A 22245-nucleotide genomic window follows, 5' to 3' on the forward strand; every position below is an offset into this window, starting at 1 on the left:
CTCAATATAATAGAATAAGGACACAACAATACAGCCAAGAAAATGACACTATCTAGGCTAGAGAATTGGTTGTTCTTGAATTCTGGTGTACCGAGAGTTTGTAAGCGAGTTAGTTAAATAGGTAGTTAGTTAGTTTGTTACTCTATAAGCTTGTAATCATATATTCCAAATTAGGTTTTTAGTCACCAAATTAGAAGCAACCTTTTTAATCAATTTAATAAATTAAATTTATTTAATTGATTTATTTTAATAAATTCAATTGAATTGGTAATTCTATATCTCTTGTCGAGTCACTATGGATATTCCACATCAATCATTAACCTTTTTAATCAATTTTAATAAATTTAATGTATTCAATTCATTTACGATAAAGAAGATTTATTTAATCAATTTTATTGAATTGGTAACTCTATTTCATCTATAAATAAAGCATCTCCCATCATTTTGAGGAAGAGAATTACATTCATTCAAATTCAGTCCTTTGGTATATTACATCAAATTGGTATCCGAGCACTCCAAGAATCTGGGCTGATGGTGGGAAGAAGGGCTGCCCATCTGAGAGGAGGAGAACCTGTGGCAAGATCAAGAGATGGAAGAAACCCCCACACTTTCTCCTAGAACAACAACACAACACTTGCTGTCTGTTGAGAACTCTTTGGAGGGAATTCATGGAACGATGACTAGCATTCCAGAAAGTATGGAAACCCACACTCGTAGGGTTGAGAGGCTGGTAGCAGCACCTCAAAATCAAGAGAACGCTCAACCATTCGTGCAAGAATGGGGAAGAAGAGGTAAGCGTGGCATTGAACAGCCAAGAAATTTCCAATTTCAACCAGAAATTCATCAAGAGCTCCAAGATTACATAGGCAGCTCTAAGAAGACGTTTGAATAGGCAAGAATGGCAGCAAGAATTTCAAGATTGGGATTATTCGAGTGAGTATGATCAAGAAGAAGAGTTATATGCTCCAAGGAGGCGACGAGAAGAGAGGTATAGAGATAAAGGTGACTCATATGATTACAAAATGAAGATTGACTTGCCGACTTTCAATGGGAAGCGTGACATCAATACATTCCTCAATTGGATCAAGAACATTAAGATTTTTTTCGATTTTATGAATACGCCGGATCACAAAAAGGTACGTTTGGTAGCTGATGGGTGGCAAAATGGAGAATAAATATGTGTGCGTCTTATGATATGCATTGATCTCCATGCGTCGATGGTCATGAGTTGGACTAAGGGATATGCAATATGCGTTTAAGAATATATGCAATGACCATGCGCTCCCGTCACAAGTTTTCTTGCTCTCTCGCCAAGTATAATGAGATCGCAAGTTTCTTGGGGTGATCCGAGGTCGAACTCAGGGACTTGTAACTAATGTTGCGAAGTGATGCGTCTGCGGCGATGAATAAAAATGAAGTTAAAGGACTATGCGCTACTCCTACTCCTAGCTAAACAGATTAAGCGATGGAAGTATGACTATGAGAGTTGGTAGAGACGCAACAACTGTTAACGCGTAATAAGATGCTAGATAAAATGGTGGAGGGGATGACTTCACCGCATCATTAAGCTTGATAGCAAGGGTAACCCCAGCCAGCGCAAGTTATGCGATCATGCTATACACAAATATATACGCATGCGATGCATATGTGATAATGTCGATAGGACTTATGTCTAAGTCTCTATTCTTGCTTATGCGATCTAAACACATAAACAAGGTGACCGCATACCACCATATCCTACTTCTAGGGTGCATGTGATGTGTAGATAGCAGATAGAACTTATTCCTAAGTTTCTACTCTTGCTTATGCGATCGAATCTGACTCTTTCAAGCCTAGATTTGGTCTTTAGAGACTACTCTCTCAAGTATTTCCAAATGATGAATGATGCACTCATAAGACAAGATGATCACACAAAGCATGGTTGACATAAGATTATTCCTATCTCTAGAAACACTGCTTACTTTGCTTAGTGAGTTCTACTACTTACCCTCTCGGGCAGTTAGTCGTCGCTGGTCAGCTCATAGACAAGCATTGCGACCGCTTATAGACAAGCGTTGCTATAGCCTTACATTAAGCAAAGAGGATTTACTCACTATACTCGCGCAACGTACACTTCTCGGTGGTTTGCTACATGCTTCATATGTCTATGCTGCATGATTAAGTATGCAATACTCTAGCAATCTTACTTAGTTCGTTGCAATGAAAGTAAGGGAGGATAAAGAAGAAGTTAATGAAGATGGAGTCGAAGGAAATAAAGAGATGCATTGATTACAAATTGTATTAATGTCTTAAGTCAAAATGTAATACAATACAGAGATAGAAGAGAGATGGAGGGCTAGATGTAGGCAATGTCTTGCTTCCATCAGATGTGTGTCAAGGCTGTCGGTGGTGCCATGGATGGGCGGTGGAGTAGTCTCTCTTGAGATCTAACTTCGGCAAAGCTCCAGTTGTCACTCGGAATAGTTGAAGGAATAAAGAACTCTCAAAGAATGTCTTCTCACGCTCTCATTTGTGATCACAAGGATCTGCTCTAAGGCAGAAGCTCGGATGATTTGCAGTTGGGCTCTAAGGCTCTATTTATAGAGCTCAATCACCGACAACATTAATGGTCCTGCTCTGAATCTCTGCTACTAACGGCGTGATGGACCTACTCTGAATCTCTGCTACAAACGGCGTGGTAGGTGAAATGTTAACATCATCTTTTTGATACTCCCAATGTATGCATTCATGCTTGGTTTCCGAAGTACCATCGCATTCCACCAACCTTGCGATCACCCTTCTATTATGGTTATTATCCTGTAACCGCAACCTCTATGCGATGGACGCATGCGGTTAATAGCCGCAATATCCATGCGATGAACGTACGCGATCACCCTTGCGATGGTCTGGGATTTACCGCATGCGATCGGTTCCTGCGATAGCTATGAAAATAGACGTTTTGTCGCAGAATAACGCATAATATTGGGTTAGCCGAGATTTTCAATGCTGATCGACGCAAGCTCACTTTTCATATGAGTTCTTAGAATAATCACCGCATATTCTACTTGTTAGCCCTCATAATTCTAAATAAAAGGCTACAATAATTTACATTTCTATTAGTTATCAGTAGCCTTCAAGTTGAAAGAGGGAGCTTCCACTTAGTGGGATCAATTGGAGATCAATCGGCAATGGCAAGGCAAGAGGCTAATTCAAACGTGGGAAAAAATGAAGGGGTTGATGAAACAGAGGTTCCTTCTTCCCAATTATGAGCAGACCTTTTACAATCAATACCAAAACTATAGTCAAGGGCCTTGACAAGTGGTAGATTATGTGAAAGAATTCCACCGATTGGGAGCAAGAACAAATTTGGTGGAGAATGAACAACATCTAATTACAAGATTCACTGGTGGCCTACAGGTGGACATAAAAAAGAAGGTAAAATTACAACATTTTCATTTTTTGGATGATGCAATTTATTGTGCTGAAACAATAGAGGAGTTGAATGATTTACGCTCCAAGAAAATTTCAAGAAAAGCTCATTGGGATGCTTCTGTAAGTAGAAGAGCAAATAGTACCTTGGACCATCCTACTCCACCAATTTCATCCAAGGAGGATAAAGAAAGGCAAGAAGAGGTTGGTGAGAAGGAAACAAAGGTTGTTTATGAGCATAAAGTTCAAAATCCTTATAATTGGCCTACATTGGGAAAATGTTTGAGGTGTGGCCAAGCGAGGCACTTGTCTAATGAGTGTCCCCAACAAAAAACAGCAGCATATATGGATGAAGAAGGGGATTCGTTGGCTGAATGCAGTGAAGATAATGAGGAAGAAGCCAATTATATTGACACAGATGAAGGTGATAGGGTGTCTTGTGTTCTTCAAATGGTGCCGATTGCTCCTAAAGGAGATTTTAATCCTCAAATACATTTTTTTTTGGAAAAGGAAACACCACTTTTCATTGATGAAATGAAAAGAGCCTATTGCTCGAATTACAAGAAACTACTAAAAATAAGAAGAACCAGGGATCGGCAGATGCACCAGACTATCTCAACTAGGTTGACACACCCATTGCATCCTCTCCATACTCCAAAATGAACATTTCGAATACAATGGAAAACCATGTGTCTAAAAAAACTATTACATAGAATGAATGAAAGCATTCCAATTAAGACAAATATCTTGAATAGAATAATCCAAAAAATTCTTGGAAAGTGAACACCAAAAAGAAGCTTTAACTCTTGCAATTTCATAACGGTCAAACCATTGAAGAGACTTTTCTTGAAAAATATGTTGATTTCTCTCAAACCAAATTTCTGTCAAAACTGCTTTAGCTGCATTAATCCATAACTGAAGCGAGTGAGCTTTTTTTTAGAAAACGACCGTTATTAATCATTAAGATTTAGTACAAGAGATGTGTACTTGGAAATAAAGGCGAATGCAAATAACCAAGAAGGAAACCAAAGGATCAGTAGGCGCACCCGGGCATCTCAACTAGGTTGACACCCCCGTAGCACCCTCATCATATCCAACAAAACTGATGAGCCCTTAAAAGCTAGCAAAAAGTTAATATTAATGAGAAAAAGACAAGTAAAAGCTTCACAAACTGAAGCTGCAAAGAACTAAGAATACAGCAAGGAAATTATAACAATTGAGATTACAAAAGAAAGTTTAAATCTGCTGCCACATCCAACGGATCTTCAACTAAGCTTCCATTTGTAAGAACGCTTGCCAATTTGAGCTCATGTTTTGTAAGGAGTAGGCTTCAAAACATTTAGAAAGGGAGCATCAAAGAGAAGCATTGAGCTTTGTCGCCTCAAATTGAGCAAACCAAGGAGTTTCCTTACTATTGAACACTCTTTGGTTTCTTTCAAACCCAATTTCAACCAGCACTGCTTTTATCCTATTAATCCAAAGTAAATTAGAGTATTTCTTGAGAGATGGACCAGAAAGTAGTTGTTGCACATTGCTTCTAAATGAATTATCGAAGACCCAAGAGGTGTTGAAGCAATTGAGAAATTCTCTCCAGCAATTAAAGGCAAAAATATAGTCGAAGAATAGGTGTTGGAGATCTTCTTCAGCTGATTTGCAAAGGATACACCAATTGGGGGAAATATAGTAGTAGGGCAGCTTTCGTTGCAGCACTGAGGAGCAATTAAGGGCTCCAAAAAGCATTATCTATATTGTTATATTAACTCGCCTAGGATTGTTGGTCTTCTAAAGACCCTTTTGAAGGCTGGCTGAAATTGGAGGGGCCAAAGAAAGGTGGTTTACTAGTGTTTTAACTGAGAAGGGGCCATTATTTTCAAGGGACCAAAGGCGAGTATCTTGCCTACTGTTTAAATCTTGCTTAACCAACAAGGCTAGAAGAAATATGGGGTTCTGCTTCTGGTGGCAACATGCTATGGGGTGGTGGTCCCGCTTATGGGGTCTAATCAATACGTTCGAACTCTAGAATCTCATCTTCCTTTAGGGCTCTTCTGAAGTTAAGTGTCCATGAAGAGGTGTGAGAATCCCAATAGTTTGATACTGAACCATTGGGATGGGTGGTTAAGCCAAATAGGGAAGGGAATTTGTCTTTTAGAAGAGAAGAATCCAGTTAAGGGTCTTGCTAAAATGCAATCCTGGTTCCATTTCCCAATTTAAAAGCTACCAAATTCTCAACATTCAACCAAGATCTTGAAATACTTATCCAAGAACTTCGAAGACTGCAATGAACCTTGCCGGATGTGTGCCAACCAAATTGGCTGCTGCCATGGATACTTGTAATAACTTGATTCCACTCGGAGGGTTGTTCTTTCATATACCGCCAGCCCCATTTGGCTAATAGAGTCAAGTTTTTAGCTTTCAAGCCTCCTAGCCCGAGACCCCCATCTGCCTGTCTTTTAGAAGCTAGCTCCCACTTTGATAAATGGTTTATCTTTCCACCTTTATGGCCTTCCCAAAAGAAGTTTCTGATGGTCCTTTCTATGGCTGATATCACTTTTTCAGGCATCAAAAAAGAGGACATGTAGTAGGTTGGAAGGTTGTAAAGGACTGATTTACACAAAGTAGCTCTTCCACTCCTTGGTAAGTTGTATCTTCTCCACTTGTCAAGTTTTTTGTGTACTTTATCTATGACCAGCTGCCAAAAATCCAATTTCTTTGGATATCCCCCAAGAAGAAGGCCCAAATATAAGAATGGAAGGTGTGCTAATTGACAATTCAGCCTTGAAACTACTGCCCTCAACTTGGAATCTTCAATATTATCCCACAAATGGCAGATTTTTTTCAATTAACTTTCTGACCGGAGCACCATTCAAACAAATTAATGGATTTTCTAAGATTGTCTAGCATGTCATCGTCATACTTACAAAAAAGTAGAGTATCATCACCAAATTGAAAAATGGAGAGTTGAACCTTATTTTTCTTAACCATAAAGCCTTCAAATAGATCTTTTTCTTGGATTCTGTCAACCAATACACTAAGCAAATCACTAACCAAAAGGAAAAGGAAGGGAGAGAGGGGGTCACCTTGTCTAATTCCCCTTGTAGCTTTAATTCTTCCTCTTGGTCTTCCATTTATGAAGATGGAGAACATTGGATTAGAGATACAACCCAAAATCCAAGAGATCCACTTGGGGTGGAAGTTCCTCTCATGAAGGGTTTTTTCAAGAAAATCCCAATCCACTCTATCAAAAGCCTTTTCAAGATCCTGCTTTAAAATCCAACCCTTTCTCTTCTTGCTTCTGTAATCTTCTACTGCCTCATTAGCTATTAAGACTGGATCAAGTATTTGTCTACCTTCAATGAATGCACTTTGAGTTGGGCTTATAAGGCTAGGCATTACTTTCTTGAGTCTTTCTGCAAGAACTTTGGCTAGATAAACTGATAGGTCTGAAGTCTTTCACTGGGACTGCCTCTAATTTCTTTTGGATTTTTTTTTTTAAAGGGAAACAAACTTTTTATTAATTCATAAAAAGAGAGTACAAGAGATGTGTACTTGAATGGGGTCGATACAAGATACGGGATCAGGAGACGCACCCGGGCATCTCAACTAGGTTGACACGCCCTTAGCGTCCTCATCATATCCATAGAACTCAGACAAAGATGGAAAATATGAAACTTACAGGAGATTTGAAAAATAGAAAAAACGTCCTCTTTTGATGGCCAAATTACAAACCAAGAGGGAAAACAAGAGAATCATAAAATAAACCTAGCTACTTGAGTCTTCAAATTTGGGTAGTAATGATCCTTCTCTTTGAAACATAATCAAACTGGGAAGATGAATGCTTGCCAATTCAAACATAAATCTTGAAGTGAGTAGGCTTCAAAGTGTTTTGAAAGAGAATACCATTGAGAAGCATTAAGTTTGGCGGCCTCATAGCGGAAGAACCAAGTGTGTTCTTTATCCTGAAAGATTCTTTGATTTCTTTCGAACCAAATTTCAACTAATATTGCTTTTACTGCATTGCACCAAATCAGATTTGGGGCTTTTTTGAGGATAGGACCCGTGAGTAACTGCTGAACATTCTGTTTACAAGTAAAGTCGAACACCCAACTGATGTTGAAAGATTTAAAAAGGACTAACCAACAATTTCTTGCGAAGAAGCAGTCAAAGAACAAGTGTTGCAAGTCTTCTCCTGCTGATTTACATGAAACACATTGATTCGGAGAAATAAAATGGGAGGGCAGCTTGTGTTGCAGAACTGATGCGCTATTTAAGGATACAAACAGCAAGATCCAGACTGTAATATTCACTCTTCGAGGGCTATTGGTCTTCCACAAAGCTTTTAAAAGGTGGGTGTCAATAGGTGAGGCCAAGGAAAGATGGTTAGACATAGATTTTACTGTGAATAAACCACTTGTTTCTAAGGACCAAGAACGATAGTCAGGTCTGAGAGAGGGCTTTAGATTGGAAATCAAGAGAAGCAAAGTCTGAAAGTCTGGTATTTCTTCATCTTTTAGCAATCTTCTGAAGGGTAAAGACCAAGATAGGGTTCTAGAATCCCAATGATCCATTTTGGATAGAGGCAGCTCTAAATAAAGAGGGAAAACTGAGTTTAAGGGGTGAATTACCAGCCCAAGAGTCGTGCCAGAAGGCAATTCTGCTACCATTTCCCAGTTTGAGGACAGCCAAGGCTTCTACTTTCAACCAGATTTTTGATATGCTAATCCAAGGACTTCGAAGACTACAAAAGGACTTTCCTAGAGTGTTCCAATCACCAAAAATTCTGCCATGAATACTCCTTATAACTTGAAATAAATAACTCAACATAAAGCAGATTTTCCCAATTAACCTTTTGTCCCAACCACCATTGAAATAAATCAATGGCATTAATTAATGTCTTCAAACTTTTTTCATCGTCTTTGCAAAATAGTAATGTATCATCAACATATTGGAGGATTGAAACATGAACTTTTTCCTTGCCAACTAAAAAGCCTTCATAATTCCCTTTCTCATGTATTACATCAACAAGGATACTCAACCGTTCGCTAACCAAAAGGAAAAGGAAAGGAGAGAGAAGATCTCCTTGTCTAATACCTCTAGAAATAAAAATTCTTCCACGTGGCCTTCCATTAATAAAGACTGAAAACTTTGGATTTTTTACACACCCCATGATCCATTGAATCCATTTAGCAGTGAAGCCTTTTAAATTCAGCACTTTTTCTAAAAAATCCCAATCTACTCGATCAAAAGCTTGGTGCATCTCATATGAACCATCTCCGCATCAAGAGAATTTGCAACTTTTTCATCGATCCCACAACAAACTCCATGAACTTCTCTTTTTCTAAATCCATTTCATCTCTCAAAGCTTTTAAAATTCGATCTTGGTCAATAGAATTTGAAGAATCAAACTCTAATAAATTAACAAAGTTTGAACACTTTAAAGCTTGAATTTTTTTGGTCTTCTAATGCCTAAAAAATGATGGTAAAATCTCCACGATTAAAATCTTTTATATTCATCGATGTTGGGATGAAACCACAAACATTTTTTTCAACTTTGGTTATAGCTGAAGAACAATCCAAACAATTAAGAGTTTGGGATGCAATGCTAACCAAACCTCCTAATTGTTGCCCAATTGCATTGAAGACTGAACTTTTCCAATATGCCAGAGGTAAATTTTTTATACGGATCCAATCTCTATAACTATAAATCAAGTTTGGTCTAGAAAATGCCCTGTTTGACCAACACATCCACCTTTAGATGAAGATTGCCAAATCGCTGCCACTTTCCAATATTTTTGAAATTTTTTTGATTCATATCAATTTTCAGTAATGCTTTGTCATCCATGAATGGATTGATTAAAACTCTATTATGAAGATGATCCTCCAAAGCAGTCTTCACATCCAACCATGAACTGTGAGCAAACAATCTAGAAACCACAAATAAGGAATTGAAACTCAAGTTCAACACTTCTGTTTCCTTCTTAACCCAAAATGATGAAGGACTAACATGGGTATGCTTAAAAATTGAATCACCTTGTTTAATTACTTCTGCATATGATCTCTTTTTGTCCAAAACATCAGTTGATGCAATAAACTTTCGTTTACCCATCTCAGCATCATATTCTAGCCATTTCCTCGTGATTGGATATTGAATATTTTCAGATTGATCAGTCAAGGCCAGAGGTTTATTAATACAAAAACTAACCATTTCTTTGAACTCTGGCCAACCAGATTTGTCATCTCCATAAGGAATGTGAATGTTCTTCCTTCCTTCTGTTGAAGGCCAGACCGCACACTTCACAAACCACCGTTCTTTGTTACGAAACTTTGAAAGTCGGATTACATATTGATCTACTCTTTCCTTAAGTAAAAAGAACTCAAAAGTCAGACCGCTTAATAACCTTTTCATGCTGATATCGAGCCACTTTGCCATCATCACTGAGAAGAATACTTTCTGACCTCTTTTCATATGTTCCACAAAAAATTCGTTGCCATCTTGCCACATACAGAAGAAATGATCAATAATAGTACAACTTTTCACCTCCATAGTTCCGAATAAAGAATAGAGGTAAGGATAGAAAAGGGGAAATAAACGGAGATGTTAGGAAGGTGGTCGGACTGGAAGAAAAAGATCGGAAGGAAGGGAAAGAGCTTGAAATGGAGAGGAGAGAGGAGAGAGTGTTGGGGGGGGGGGATGTAATCCTCAAATACATTGCAAAATGTTTGTTAAAGAGAGAGAGTGGGTCTTGTAGTGGTTGAAAAGAAAAAGTACAAAAAACAGTGAAGACATTCAGCACCACATTGACTTGGTTCCGGATGCTACAATCCTTCATCTTCCTCACTATAGGATGAGTTTGAGTATGAGATCCTCCACCAATATATTGAAGAATTATTGAAAGGGGGCACATTCAACCAAGCCTTAGCACATGTGCGGTGCTAACTCTTACCCCTAAAAAGATAGTAGTTGGAGGATGTATGTTGATAGTAGAACTATCAACCGGATTACAATGAAGTATAGCTTCCCAATCCCTAGAATAAGTGATTTACTTCATCTACTTGGAGGAGCCTTGATTTTTTCAAAAGAGGACTTGAAGAGTGAATACCACCAGATTAGAATGAGGTCGAGGGATGAGTGGAAGACTGCATTTAAGCCCTACTTCTCATTCGCAGATTGGTGGCCAAACCAAGTTACTGCATTGAGTTACCTTATGACCTACGTATTAATCCAGTATTCAATGTTGCTGATCTCAAACCTTATTTTCCCCTCGATGACTACCAGTTGGCGTCCTAATTGTCATCCTCGAGGCCGAGTTTGATTTTAGGGCGGTGGAATATGGTGTACCGAGAGTTTGTAAGTGAGCTAAGAGTGAGTTAGTTAAAATAGGTAGGTAGTCTGTTATTCTACAAGCATATAATCATTTCATCTATAAATAAAGCATCTCCCCTCATTTTGAAGAAGAGAATTATATTCATTCATATTCATCAGATTCTAAATATTCTAGATATTTTTTGGTTTATTCTTATCTGAAGGAATTTTCTAGAATTCCTTAAACCTAAAGAAAACCAAGGATATTTCTAGATTTTTCTTTGAGATATTTGTTTACATACTTCAACATAATTCTAGAGAAATCTCATTTACACATTAATGTTATATTGTAGATACTTCAAGAATCTTCTAGACTAGTTAGTGTTTCTATATATTTTAACATATGGTACCTTTTTTATTGCCAACTATTGGAGTGGCTCAACAGATCCTTTGAGTTTTGTCTGTCTTGTACCTTTCACACATCGTCTGGGAAACAAGTTTGTTATAAAGAGGGAAAAAAAAAAAAGAAAAAAGAAATCACCATATGGTTATTTTTACTAAATATGCTAAATATTTCTCCATGTTCGTTGTAAATACTTTACTTGACAATGCAGGGGAGATGTTCATAGAGATGGGGACTACCATCGGGCTGTTCATATGTGGATTTTTGCTGAAAGTACACAAGAATTACTTCTCCAACTACGTGCTGACTGCAAGGATTCATGGCCTGGGTTGTGGGATATATCCAGTGCCGGTCACATATCTGCTGGCGATTCATCACTTGAGACAGCTAGGTAATTTAAAATACTATTGATGATTAATCATCATCATTTTTCACTTCACTGATCAGTTACTGCTCCTCTTTTAGGTTGTATGACTGCAAAGAAGCTTCTGTAAAAGATACAAGCATGCTCTATTGGATGCATATATATAATTTCATACACATTATCATTTGAATTCACGTTTTCAGCTTTGTCAATGGAGAAATAAGAATGTAGAAAACACCTTATGAAGTATGTCAACAGAATCAAGGAGTTGACTGAATCCAATGGTTAAATGAATGTTTTATGCATGATAATTATAAAGATAATTTTTCTGGATGCCCCTTAGTTCCAATAAATTCTTAGCATACAGGATAGCAAACTAAATAGCTGGATTCCAATTCTGAGTATTTGGTTTAAATGGCTCAAGAGTCAAGACTTCTCAATTGTGCTCACTCCCCAGCTTATTTGATCATTATTCTTCAAGTGGAATGCTTTTATTCATTCTTCCTAATTTGTTTTGTTATTATTATTTTTTTTAATATTCCTTTTCTCTACTTTGAGAGTTCGCGTCCTTGAGCCATTTTGCTTCTTTTTATTATCAACGAGAAATTAGGCTATTAGATAAATACTATGGAAAGGCTTCATAGTTTTGGTCTCGAAATGACCTGATTAGTCTTGGTTACCCGTTCAAGGCCTTCAGCTTTTTTTTTTTTTTTTTTTTTTTTTTTTTTTTTTTTTTTTATTATTTTCTCTGGCTTGGGCCATATGGCCCCATTTGTTAGCTCTGAATTGCGATTTCCTTGTATTTCATTTTACTGCTTTCTGAATCATTTATTACTGAAAGAATAACAAAGGAATCTACACGTATTCTTTCAGGAGAGAGCTTCAAGAAGAGCTTGGCGTTATTCTTCCAAATGATGCATTTGAATTGATATTCATTTTTCTCCATGAGACGTGAGTGGATTGTTCCAAGTAACCATGATAAAATTAGACAATGCATATGATATGGTTTATTATATCCTTTGTTTATTTCTCAAATAACGAATTTTGTAGCTACATTTCCCTTTGTGATCAGCTCAATGCCGACATGTGTGTGTTTGTTTTTAGAAAAATTACACCTTCAGTCCCTAAAGGTTGAATTTGGTAGTATTTTGGTCCATGATTTTTCAAAGTCGGCATTTTATTTCATTTTTTATTTAAAGAAAACCAAGAGTTGACGCCTGCATTGCATGTTATTTCTTCTAATTTTTAGCCTTGGATTGATGTACAGCATCACAAATGGTGGACAATTTATCAATAATGAATTTGAGGACGTGTATTTGGTAACAACATTGGATCCAATCCCTTTGGAGGCTTTTACTCTTCAGGTTGGTGGTAAATCATCTATTCTCTTATTTGATACCACCCCCCAAATGTATACAATTTTGCTTGCATCTACATTGACAGCAAACGATTCTTGAAAAAATAGGCTGGTGTTTTTTTTTTTTTTTGGGCTTTCTTATTTGCTTGAAAGACATAAGACATAAACTTGTGATTGAAGTTTTAAGTTTTGGTAAGGAGTTGGAGGTCAGAAAGGTAGTAGTAACCCAATATATGCTTAGGTTTGATTGGATTTATTATCATTAGTTGCCCCTGCACCACATTTATTAATTGGATTTTTTTTGAATAAGAAACATTTATTAATTGGATTGAACCATTAACTCATCAACTCCATCGTGGTGCCCTTGGATTTGTTCAACCAGTTTGGGTTAGATGCCCTTGATTTCTCTTTCTCCATCATGGTGCTGCTTGTGTCAAAATAGCAGTGAATTCGTGAACCACCTTTTCATCCATTGCTGTTTTGTTCAACTAATTTGGGCTGCAATTATCAATGCTTTTGGATGAAATTTGGATCTGCCTCGAGATGCCATGGATTGGACCAATCTCATGTTTTTGGATCACCCCTTCAAGGGTCAAAAAGCTAATATTTGGATCAACATCTGTTGGATTTCCTTTTTCCCTTGTAATATTGGATATTTATTTTGTGTATATTTATCTTTTATGATGGTAAGATTTTTTCTTTATTTGTAATTGGTCTTTCTTCTATATAAAAAGACCTGGTATTTGATTCATATTAGAGAAGGATAATATTACACTATTTTCTTCCTAATTTCAACTTGGTATATAGTAGGGAAAGAACCCTGATCTTTAGAAACCCTAGCCATCACCTCAGTACCATCAAAATCCTAGCTATCACCTTGAAATGGCACCTCTCCTTTTGTTGGTATGTGTTTGAAAGTCCCTGTCCTTGTTTGACCATTGAAATGCCCTAAGACCACTCGATTTGTGTGTGTTCATAGATGATCGAGGCTGATTTTTTTTCGTGGGTTTGTTCGCACGTTGTTACCTCATCCACAATTGTCGCACCACCACTGAAAGTTATTGAAACCGCCGCTGCAATCATTGCAACCACTAATAATTGTCGTCGCCCGTCGCCCATCGCCCGTTCAGAGTTTCTTTGTTCGCTCATCGCACTTCGAGGATATTGTGGGTTTAAGATTTTGCGCGACTGTTAAAAACCTAATCTGAAAGTTGGCTTTTTCTGGTCTGGTTTTCTTGGTTCAGTTCACATCTGGCTTGGTTTGGTTCAAGTATGGTTAGTTCACTTCAGCTAGTCTGATTTAAGGTTTGGTTTGGTTTGGTCTGGTTCTACTCATATTTGTGGTTCAGTTAGAAGTATTTTCCTAGTGTGGATTTTTTTTTTCTCTAACCTATTAATGGTTGTTGATTTAAGTTACCTAAATTCATCGACTCAGGACACTGTTACAATCCAATTTATCATTTGGTAATTTTTGTATTTTTTTGGCATAAGTAGGTAACTATTCTCAAGCCTTTTCTTGTAATAGTTTATCTCCTTGGATCATTGATTCGGAGCTGTTAATCACATGACCGGTTCATCTCAATTTTTTGATTTGTATTATATTTCTTATGAAAATAATTAAAAAAATTGCAGATGACAGTTTCTCTCCTATTGCAGGAAAAGGAACCATTAAATGACTTATAAACTTTCTTTGCATTATGTTCTCCATGTTCCTAAACTACCATGTAACCTTTTATCTGTTAATAAATTTTGTCAAAATTCTAATTGTCATGTTATCTTCTTTGATTTTCATTGTATCTTTCAACATCAGGAGTCGGGACAATAAATTGGGAGTGCTAGGATGCTTGATGGTCTCTACTACTTTGATCGATGTTCTTTTAGTAATAAAATAATTTAGGATCTATTAGTATTAGTTCGTTTATGGTCATGAACAAATCAAGTTTTGGCATGGGCGATTAGGACATCCCAGTTTTCACAATCTTAAACATTTGTTTCCAAATTTGATAAAAAAATATGGATTGTTCTTTTTTTTTTTTTTTCTTTTGAAACAAGAAACAAGCCTCTTCATTAAGGTAATAAAATGAGACTTAATGCTCAAAGTACAACAAGATACTAGCAAAACAAAACTTTAGGATCAGGAAGTGCACCCGGGCATTTCAACTAGGTTAACACCCCCATATCACCCTCATCACCTCTCTTGAGAACAACAGAAACAAAAATACAACTAGAAATCAAAACATGGCCCAAACACCAAGGGTCCATCTAATACAAAATGATACAATCAGCAAAACCAACAAAGGAATTTAATACTATCATAATTCTATAGTTAAGGTTTTCCATTCTTGTAAGTATTTTGTGATATTTTCCTTTTCTATGCTTTGTACACTTGTATATATTCATATCTTTGGTGAATGAATAGAGCATTCTGATTCTTTTTCAAACCTAAGAGTTTTACATGGTATCAGAGCTCTCTAAATAAACTTAGGGTTTTTGTGAACCTTAGGGTTTGAGAATTTAGAACCCGTTTGTGATACGTTTAGGGTTTTGTGGAGAGGTGAGTTTACACTATTACTCACAGTCGCCGTCTTTGGTTCGTTCGCCGTCGTTAGCCGCCGCCGCCGGAAAACAAAAAAAAGGAAGCTGTTTTTTCCTACACCTCCCAGTCCAATGAGGAGCCCAACCGCCGATCTACAAAACCCCAAAGTCCGGTTGCCATTTGACCAACGCGTGACGCTCACGCGCCGATTGTCCCACTTGCCGTCCGTCCACGCGCCGACATGTGTAGGCACGTGTGCCATCATTTTTTTGTTCGTTTTCTGTGGGTTTCTTCAGTGTGGTTGACTCTTCTTGGTAGTGTGTTTGTTTGGGATATATAGATATTCTCACTGCTTGTAAAGACATCTCTTCAGTAAATTAGGGTTTGATTCTCTGCTGTTTGGTGTCTATTGTTTTTGAGGTAATAGCTGATAAGAAACCAGTAGTCATGTCTGAGATTGTTCCTATGGTGTCAAAAGTAACTGAACACAAGTTGAATGGATCCAACTACTATTCATGGAGATCAAATGTCCGCCACTTTATTAGGAGCATGGAGATGGATGATCACATCACAGAAGAGCCACCGATTGATGCTAATAAGAAGATTTGGTGGCGGACGATTCAAGGATGCTTCTACAAATCAAGAATTCTATTGACCATGAAATTGTTGAACTAGTAAATCACTGCGAATCAGTCAAGGAACTATTGGAATATCTGGATTTCCTTTATTCAGGGAAAGAGAATATTAATAGAGTGTTTGATGTTTATAAGACTCTATATCAACCTGATCAAGGAGAAAAATCTCTAACAAGCTACTTTATGGAGGTAAAGAAAATACATGTGTGGAATCAAATGCCTTGATGCCAATTAGTACGGATCCAAAAGTTCTAATGGCTCAATGTGAAAAGTTGTTTATCATGAGTTTTTTAGTTGGTCTTGCACCTAAATATGAGATGGCCAAAGATCAAGTGTTGTCAAGCTCAAACATCTCATCGTTAGAAGAAGCTTATACTCGAATACTTCGTATAGAGAAGCCACATGCAGTTTTGTCATCTGATTCTAGCAGTGCTTTGATTGGGCGCACAAATGATTATAGAGGTAATAAGGGGGTTGAATCAAATAGCTTCAAAGGTCATCCAAATAACCAAAGATCAAATCCAGGAGGTGTTGTTTGCTATTATTGTCATAAACCTGGGCATACGAAGTGTGAATGTAGAAAATTGTTGAATAAGAGTCAGAGGATGCCAAACTTATGGCGTTGACTATGCTGATACTTTTTCTCCTATAGCAAAAATGGCATCTGTGCGGTTGTTTGTTTCATTAGCTTCAATCAATCATTGGCCTTTACATCAACTTGATATTAAAAATGCATTTCTTCATGGTGATCTTCAAGCAGAGGTGTATATGGAGCAACCACCAGGGTTTGTTGCTCAGGGGGAGAATGGAACGATGTGTCACCTTCGTAAATCCTTGTATGGATTAAAGCAGAGCCCACGAGCTTGGTTTGGTAAATTTAGTCAGGTGATTGAAAGCTTTAGAATGCGGAAGAGCATGTCAGATCATTCAGTCTTTTTTAAGAGATCTGAGGGTGGTGTCATCTTGTCAGTCGTATATGTGGATGATATTGTGATTACAAGTGATGATGTTGTAGGTATCCAGTCTCTAAAGACCTTTCTTCATAGTCAATTCCATACAAAAGATTTGGGCATGTTGAACTACTTCTTAGGAATTGAGGTAATAAGAAGCAAGAAAGGAATTCTATTATCACAGAGAAAATATGTACTTGATTTGTTGACTGAAACAGGAAAGCTAGGGGCCAAGCCATGTAGTACCCCAATGATGCCCAACTTACAGCTCACAAAAGATGGAGAATTGCTAAAAGATCCTGAAAGATATAGGAGGTTAGTGGGAANCCCCAATGATGCCCAACTTACAGCTCACAAAAGATGGAGAATTGCTAAAAGATCCTGAAAGATATAGGAGGTTAGTGGGAAAACTTAATTACCTTACAGTGACTCGACCCGACATAGCCTATTCAGTAAGTATTGTGAGTCAATACATGTCATGCCCTACAGTTGATCATTGGGCTGCATTGGAACAAATTCTTTGTTATTTGAACGCTGCTCCCAGGCGTGGTTTATTATATAAGGATTATGGTCATACTAATATTGAATGTTTCTCAGATGCCGATTGGGCAGGATCTAAAGAAGACACAAGACCAATTTCAGGGTATTGTGTATTTGTTGGTGGTAATTTGATTTCTTGGAAGAGTAAGAAGCAAAATGTGGTGTCACGTTCAAGTGCAGAATCAGAATATAGACACAATCTGTGTGTGAATTGATTTGGATATATGAACTTCTTGTTGAGTTGGGATTTGAAATCACCACACTGACAAAGTTGTGGTGTGATAATCAAGCAACACTTCATATTGCATCTAATCCAATATTTCATGAAAGAACTAAACATATTGAAGTTGATTGCCATTTTGTACGTGAGAAAATTCAACAAGGGTTGGTATCTACAGGATTTGTGAAGACTGGAGAACAATTAGGAGATATCTTCACGAAAGCATTGGATGGAAGACGTATAGATTATCTATATAACAAGTTGGGCATGATTAACATATATGCTCCAACTTGAGGGGGAGTGTTATAATTCTTTAGTTTTGGTTTTCCACTCATGTAAATATTTTGTGATATTTTCCTTTTCTATGCGTTGTACACTTGTATATTTTCATATCTTTGGTGAATGAATAGAGCATTCTATGGTGGAAGAATGGCATATTATATAGGCAGGGGGCAGAAACTTAGAGGTCTGGGTTTATGAAGGCTCGCCAATTGAGACATATATCTTGAATTGAATAATCTGCAAAGGCCTTGGATAGAAAACACTATGAGGAAGCATTCAGTTTAGATGTCTCGAAATGAGAAAACCAAGGAGTCCCTTTATCATGGAAAACACTTTAATTTCTTTCAAAGCATAAAACTGTAAGCAAAGCCTTAAGAGCATTAATCCAAAGGAATTTTGGTGCTGGCTTAAACTTTGGCCCCATGAGAACCTGTAACACATTTTCTTTAAAAACTTCTCTAAACACCCAACTAGTGTCAATTTATGCACTCACCTGGACCCACTCATTTTGAAGCAGTGTACAAAACCTTAAGATACTTGAAAGGAACTCCAGGTAAAGGTATATTATTTCAGAAAGACGATCATTTTCAAGTTGAAGTATACACCGATGCAGATTGGGTTGGGAGTACTACGATAAAAGATCTACTTCTGGCTATTGTTATTTTGTTGGAGGAAATTTAGTTACATGGCATAGTAAAAAATAAAATGTAGTAGCCAAGAATAGTGTTGAAGCGGAATTTAGAGCCTATAAAGCACCGACACTCCTAAGATGGCCAAGTGTCGGTGTCGGACATGCCGCCGACATGTGTTTGACACGTTAGTTAGTATGTTGATTATCTTTTTATTTTTTTTCATTTCTGACTCGCCTGACATGGCTGCGACACGTTCAGGACACAAGACCTGCAAAATTAGAATGAAAAAACAATGAAACTGCCATTTCTAAGCCCAACAGCTTATAATATCGGCCCAGCCCAAAACTTAGCTTTTAGGGTTATTGTGTTTTTATTTTAATTTCTCAAAATCTCAACTCAGATTCCAGTTCTCCAACCAACCTCCATTCCTTCGACCTTCCAAACAGCAAACAATCTCCACACCCAAAATTCCATTCCCAAATGCACTCCACAGCAGTCGGCCAAACCTCCACGCCCAAACACGCCGGCGATTTGCTATAAATGGAATATTTCACAATATGTTTATTGCACGACATATATTTAATTTTTTAATAAAAAAATAATGTGTCCTTGACGTGTTGTGTCCTACTTTTTCTGAAAATCGGCGTGTCGTCGTGTCGGTGTCCGTGCTTCTTAATTTAGAGCCTTAGCCATGAAATTTGTGAAGGTATATGGATTAACAGGGTCCTCGAAGAACCGAAAGTGTCTCAAATGACATGTATATGGATTTATTGTGATAACAAGGCTGCCATTGCTATAACTCATATTCCATTTCTACATGATAGGACAAAACACATTGAAGTTGACAAGTACTTCATAAAGAAGAAAGTTAGATGCAGGTGTTATATGCATAACTCATCTTCCGACAACAGAATAAACAACGGATATACTAACTAAAGAGCTTTCGAAAGACAATTTGATAAACTTCTCAACAAGCTGGCTATAGATGGTATCTACAAACCGGCTTGAGGAGGAGTGTTGGATTTCCTTTCTCTCTTGTAATATGATTTTTTTGTGTATATTTATCGTTTATGTCTGTAAGATTTTTTCCTTATTTGTAATTGGTCTTTCTTCTATATAAGAAGACCTTGTATTTGATTCATATTAGAGAAGAATAATATTACACTATTTTCTTCCTAATTTCAACTACATCATTTGTGTGGTTTTGTCAAAGATGTGGGAAGAAATAAATGGTCTCATTTTCAACAATAAATCGAAGTCATCCAAGGACATTATGGACTCTTTTATTTATAATGCTATTTTTTGGTGTAAAGATTACCAATCTCTTAAATATCACAGCTTATGTTTTCTTGTTGCAAATTGGACCCATCTTTGTATTCCCTATCGTAGGGATCTTTTGTAGATCCTTTGAATATTTCATACATCAATGAAAGTGTTTCTTATCTAAAAATATAAACTTATCCGCTCCAATGGTAAGATTGCATGGGCCGTGAGCCTGTGAACTTCATCCTAAACTAGCGTCTCCTAACATCTTATAGTGTCTAATAAACTTGGTTATGCCTCTCCTTTCTATTCTAATAGTGAAAAGTAACAAGAAACTAGAATGCGGTAGGATGATTTAATACTAGAAACTGTCATTTTCAATGCTTCAGCACTTATTCTATTGTTGTAAATGTTTTTTTTGAAAAGGAAACACACTTCTCATTGATGAAATGAAAAGAGACTAATGCTCAAATTACAAGAAACTACGAAGTATCAAGAACTAGGGATCAGTAGATGCACTCGGCTATCTCAACTAGGTTGACACACCATAGCATCCTCATCACACCCCAAAACAAAATATGACAAATAGTCAAATAAAATATAAAACTATGTGTCTTAAAGACATCATTACATTGAATGAAAGCATTCCAATTAAGACAAATATCTTGAACAGAATAATCCGAAAATTTCTTAGAGAGGAAGCACCAAGAAGAAGCTTTTAACTCTTGCAATCTCATAACAATCAAACTATTGAAGCAACTTGTCTTGAAAAATACGCTGATTTCTCTAAAATCAAATTTCTGACAAAACTGCTTTAACTGCATTAATCCATAATTGAAGTGATGAGCTTTTAAAGAAGGACCAATGACAATCTGAGCCACATTCTCCTTGTAAACATTGCTAAAAACCCAATGAAGATTAAATGTTGCCAATAAGTTCCTCCATATTTCCAAAGAGTACTGACAATCAAAGAAAATATGCTGTTTGTCTATAGAGTTCTGCATACACAGGGGGCAGATTGAGGGCAAGAGATAATGGTTTGGCAGCTTTCTTTGGAGAGTTTGTGAACAATCGAGAGAACGATAAAGCATTTCCCAAATTATGATATTTATTCTCCTTGGGCAACTTGATTTCCATAAGTTTATGTGCAACTTAGTGTCCAACGGGGAAGATGAGTTTAAATGCCAGAATAATGACTTCATTGAAATTACACTAGAAGCATCTAAAGACCAAGATCTACAATCTTGCCTTTCAACTATCCTTTTCCCTTCTAATAAAAGTAAAAGATTCTGAAAATCTTGCATTTCTTCATCTTTTAATAATCTTCTGAAGTTAATTGACCATGATAAAGTAGATTAATTCCAATGTTGAAAAATTAAACCATCAGGAGACAAAGTAAGAAATGCTGGAGCTTGGCTATAGTGCATTGAGTTTACAATGGATCTTTCATACTTTGACTAGACGGAACTTACAAATGTTGATTGGGATTGGTGGTGGCAGTAAAGGCTAAGTTTCAATGCTTCTGCAAAAGCTTATAAGTACAGAATTCCTTTGGTATAGACACTAACAAGAAGAGAAACATCTAAGATTTAAACCATATTTCCATTCCTGTAGTTTCTCATTGTTTCGACTTCTTGCCAATTGAGTCAACAGAAAATTTCTTGCCAGGTGAAAAGATATCCAAAGAAGATCAATAGTCATTTCCATCTATTAATCACCACGTCCTTGGATCATCATTCGACGAAGGGATAAAGAAGTCTCCGACAAATGTTTCATCGTTCCCCTACTCCAAGAAAGGTGTATCGCCATCTTCTGATTGCGCATTGAAACCCAAAAGCAAACCTCACTTGTTCAGATCTTTCAGAAAGCATTTCGTAAGGTAGAAGACAACTTTTTGCAATATTTAAACAGCCATGGTAAACTCAGATTTGCTTGAAGAATGCTGCATTAAAGTCCAAATTCCTAGGTCATCGCCAGTCAGGTCAGATATTTCTCATTCTAAATCTGGTTCTTTCTCTTATTCTGATTTCAAAATTGCTGGCTCAAATGTAGTCTTTGTGTGAGTACCCTGGAATCTCAACGAGCTGTTGTTCAAAATCGAAAATATGATTTAGATGGAGATTCTATAGCCAGTTTCAGTAGTGAAGAGCTAGAAAAATCAGATTCAGAGGCTTTCCAAGAGGAGGAAGAAACTTATGATGGTCATTATAATGCTTTATAGTGCCTATTTCAATCAGAAGATGGACAAGTGACGGCAAATGCAAGTGCTTCACCCCATTCAATCTATTGATAAGAAGGAAATTCCACAAATACTATTATCAATGGTGGAAAATTGCGATTTGATCCTCGATTGAA

The 22245-nt window shown here is 37.0% G+C and overlaps 1 protein-coding gene across 4 annotated transcripts in view; it reads left to right on the top strand.

Moving 5' to 3' along the window:
* The window catches only part of LOC120086144 (nudix hydrolase 3), an 88805-nt gene that overhangs the window by 2776 nt on the left and 63784 nt on the right, over positions 1 to 22245 (top strand). For 3 of the 4 annotated variants that reach the window (XM_039042611.1, XM_039042612.1, XM_039042614.1), the window contains exons 2-4: positions 11323 to 11502; positions 12349 to 12426; positions 12743 to 12839. In XM_039042611.1, coding sequence (XP_038898539.1) covers positions 11323 to 11502; positions 12349 to 12426; positions 12743 to 12839 — 355 coding nt within the window. Of the gene's footprint in view, positions 1 to 11322; positions 11503 to 12348; positions 12427 to 12742; positions 12840 to 13811; positions 14108 to 22245 lie in introns of those variants that run through there. The other variant, XM_039042615.1, reaches the window with a different exon arrangement.

This window comes from Benincasa hispida, chromosome 9 (genome assembly GCF_009727055.1).
Source record: "Benincasa hispida cultivar B227 chromosome 9, ASM972705v1, whole genome shotgun sequence".
NCBI classification, from domain to species: domain Eukaryota; kingdom Viridiplantae; phylum Streptophyta; class Magnoliopsida; order Cucurbitales; family Cucurbitaceae; genus Benincasa; species Benincasa hispida.